At 49.3% G+C, this 3,447-nt stretch overlaps 1 protein-coding gene across 1 annotated transcript; it reads right to left on the bottom strand.

Annotated features, from left to right (window-relative positions):
* Window positions 1–430: 430 nt before the first annotated feature.
* On the bottom strand, window positions 431–2,234 carry FAM101B (family with sequence similarity 101, member B). The gene is made up of 2 exons (XM_010080796.1): window positions 2,059–2,234; window positions 431–761 (listed from the first exon to the last, which is right to left on the bottom strand). The coding sequence occupies exons 1-2, from the start codon at window positions 2,232–2,234 to the stop codon at window positions 431–433; spliced, it is 507 nt and encodes a 168-aa protein (XP_010079098.1).
* Between the last annotated feature and the right edge of the window lie 1,213 nt (window positions 2,235–3,447).

The following is a 3,447-nucleotide window of genomic DNA, read 5'->3' as shown; positions in this document are numbered from 1 at the left end:
ATCTGTAACCAAACGACCTGGTAGATTCTCTGCAAGACAGTGAACTGCCCTTATTTTTGCACATCACCACAGAGCAACAAATGGATTTCCACCTGCCAGGTACTATTCTACATCCTTTCTTACCTGTCAAATTTTTCTCTGGGAAAATACTTCCCCTTATTTTCAACTGCTTACTGCACTGTGAGGAAGGGGAGGGAACTCACGACTTTAAAGGCAAAGAAACAAGTTCCTTACTAAGTTATGTTCCCACAGAAAACTGCATTCAGGCCATTCTGTTGCTTAAAGCAGGAATTAAGAGCTGAGAAAGGAGGTGGCGACAAATAAGGCCTGACTGGAAAGTTAGGGTCTGTACCCACTTTAGCTAGCGGAGAGTGAGCACAGGACGTTAGACGGGACTAGGATGGTTCAGAGCGAGAGAGACAGCCGTCAGTCAGCAACCATCCAGGACACAGTCGTTCCCAAGGTACTCTGACGTTTCCAGCTCTATGCTGGAGAGGAACCGCCGTGTGGTCTTACGACAGTTGTAATCCAGCGTGGTGGTGTACACAGTCTTGGCGTGCTTTGGGTAGACGATGGTGGTGCTGGTGAAACGCCGGGGCTTGTTGCGGGGCTCGAAGTGGACCTCCGCTTTGTAATTTCGCCACGTGCAGTTTGGGACACAGATGATCGTCTGGCTGCAAGAGGAAACACTTAAGCCCATTGGCATATAGATGTCATCGATGAAATGCTTCTCTGAGTCGTATTTAACTGAAGATGTGTACCTGAAATACGAGAGAGGGACATGTGTGAGCTCTGCTCTGGAACAGTCGTCTGCATTTTCTGGAAAAAAAAGAGCTATTGGGTACCAGGGTGGCTCTGCAGCCCCAAAACTGCCACCTCAACAGAGGAACAGCCCCAGCATGCAGACACTGGCTGCTGGCGTCTTACTCACTGATGGGAAACAGAAAAAGCCTTACGTTAGCAGCACACCCAGCACTGGCACCGTTTTGTCCAGCTGCCAGCACCACCAAACATCTTCTCAGTGCTCATATCCATCCTTTTAAGCCTGAGCTGTATGACACTAAGAACCTCCTTCAAACTCCAGTGCCTAGACCCAGAGGCCCAGATCCACATTCAGGCTCTGCTCATCAGCACCCGAACTCCTCAGAGTGCCAAGTCCATGCAAGCACACGGTATTTTCTCAGTTCTCCTCTGCCAAGAGTCACACGGGAGATCTCTGCTATCACTCCCAGCACGGGGCACTCTCTGAAGGAAAACTTCTAAAGCTTCAACTGGCAGAAAAATACTACAACTTGCACATCAAACTGTTGGCAAGAAAATCCTCTGTGCTTGGCTGGCAAAAGAAAGTTTTCATCTCCTTCACACTGGGACAGCTCTGTGTTAGCTTTTCCACAGTGCTAACTGCCTTCAATGCCAGCCATGGGCGGGCTCCTTCCCCACACCGGGGTCACCAACACTTCCTACCCTCCCCTGCTTCCCTTTGATGGTATCAGTCTACCTCTGCTTGCCCAGGAATAATTTGGGAGCCTTCATTTCTCACCACTGCAAATCATAATGTTCAAAGGAATAAATCACAGGCTGTCAAGTGATGCAGTGCATTAAAAAAAAAAATAATTATGCACTCTCTGAATACTAACTTTTCTTTTACTTCACACAACCAGCCACAACTGATAAGACAGAAAGTACTTCTTACAAAACCATAAGGTTAGGAGGGCAAAATTCCTTTCCCCTAATAAAACAGTCCTAGAAAGATGTCTGCTTTGAAGATCTTCCCTCATGATGACCTTCTGGTCAATCAGCTGAAAGGCAACATTTTGGAGCAGTGCAACGAAGTAAAATCAGAAAAGTAAAATACAGGAAAGTCTTCCTGGAAAAAACCCACATGAAATTAAAAGAGGCTGAACACTCCTTCAGCCTGTACAAACGTCCAGGAATGTACAGCTGTGTAAAACAATAGCTCTGCAAATAAATTAACTTGACTCACAGGCACTGATAAGGCCTAACTGCTCCTTTACATGCTAACTCCTTCAAACTAGGTGACTGTAGCACAATATTTACCTTATTTCCTTTGGTGGTAAAGGGTCAAACTCAACTCCTTCGCCAAAGGATAAAGGACACAATCTTGGAGTGCAGCTGGAGAGAACAGGGCTCGGAGAGAACACAGAATTCTGCAAAAAAATGCAAAAAATAATCTTGTTTGTGTCACAATTTGGTATATTCTCAAGAACACACATTTAGGTAGCCCTTGGTGCAGAGCTGTCAAGGTTCACACTGTGTGCGGGAGGGTCTGCTCGTCGAGCCGTGCCTGCAGGTGCAGCCCGCAGGTCTGACTGATGCTGGTGTAGAGCACCGGCGATGTGCCAAGGTGTGTTTTTGGGCAAAGTCCTGACTCCGGGAGGCTACTTCACAGGAGCCATCCTGGGAAATGGGAGAGAAAGCCAGCCCCCCGGTGCAGCAGAGCCTTCTGCAGCATCAGCTCCAGTCCCTTTGCTGTACAAGCTCACGCTCAATGTACAGCTTACACTATACAAGTCTTCGAGAGAACTCTCCTTGCTGGACTCATCGGATATCCCCACGGGCAGATCACAGCAGGAGATCACCGCAGGGCATCTCGCCGTGAGCGACTGCCTCATTTCACAGCTACGCTGTGGCTACTACCTGAAGGCATTAAGTCCAAACTAATTCACACACGACCTGTTGGGAAGGAATAACTCATTCCCACTGAGCCGTCATTCACGGAGCATCCCCGTGCTCCTCTCCTGGACAGGCAGAACCCCGAGCCGACACTGCCCCCGCAACGTCCCACAGCTGGAAGGAAACCAAAGCAGCCCTTGGAGAGAGCCTCGCAGCCCTGAAGGGAAGGAGCCCGCTTGTGTTTCTGAAGCCACCTTTGCACGTGTGCTTTGTTATCCAGGAGCGAGGAGGCAGCGAGCATCTCTCCTGTTCTCCTACAACCTTTTCCAATTTCACGCAGCACCCCTGTAGAACAGGGATCTCTCCTCTAGGTCTACAGATCTCAAAGTATTTGTACCAACAGCTCAGCATCAACAACTAACAAACATTTTAAAAAAACCCACCCTACCGCATCTCTATCTGATACCATTAACTGAAAACACAGTTTAATATATAAACTTCCTACACTGGGTCACTTTCTGGAATAACGAGAGTTCATTATCCACAGGGATTTTCAAAGACATGCTGCCACACCATCCCAACCCCTACCTGGGGCAGGAGCAACAGGGGCTCCCCTCGCACCAGCACAGGCTGACCCCAAAGCCGGAGACTTTTAACAGCACTGCGGCCCCCTGACCCAACGCGGCCCCTGACCCAATACCCCAGTTCCCCGGCGGGCTCCCCCCGGCACGGGTGGGTTACGGGACACGATGGCATCGATGGAAGGGAGGTAAACGGGGGTGGAAGGGAGGGAAACGGGGGGTCGGTTGTTTC

This window comes from Pterocles gutturalis, unplaced genomic scaffold, assembly GCF_000699245.1.
Source record: "Pterocles gutturalis isolate BGI_N339 unplaced genomic scaffold, ASM69924v1 scaffold40974, whole genome shotgun sequence".
Lineage (NCBI taxonomy): Eukaryota > Metazoa > Chordata > Aves > Pterocliformes > Pteroclidae > Pterocles > Pterocles gutturalis.
Note: the sequence above shows the minus strand (reverse complement) of the source record. Positions and strands in the feature narration are given on the sequence as shown.

Excerpts from the sequence above, each read along its gene's own strand:
- FAM101B (XM_010080796.1), bottom strand. The coding sequence starts at position 2,234 with ATGTGTGTTCTTGAGAATATACCAAATTGTGACACAAACAAGATTATT. Across the intron at positions 762-2,058 it reads TTACCACCAAAGGAAATAAG|GTACACATCTTCAGTTAAAT; the intron begins GTAAATATTGTG and ends CTCGTATTTCAG.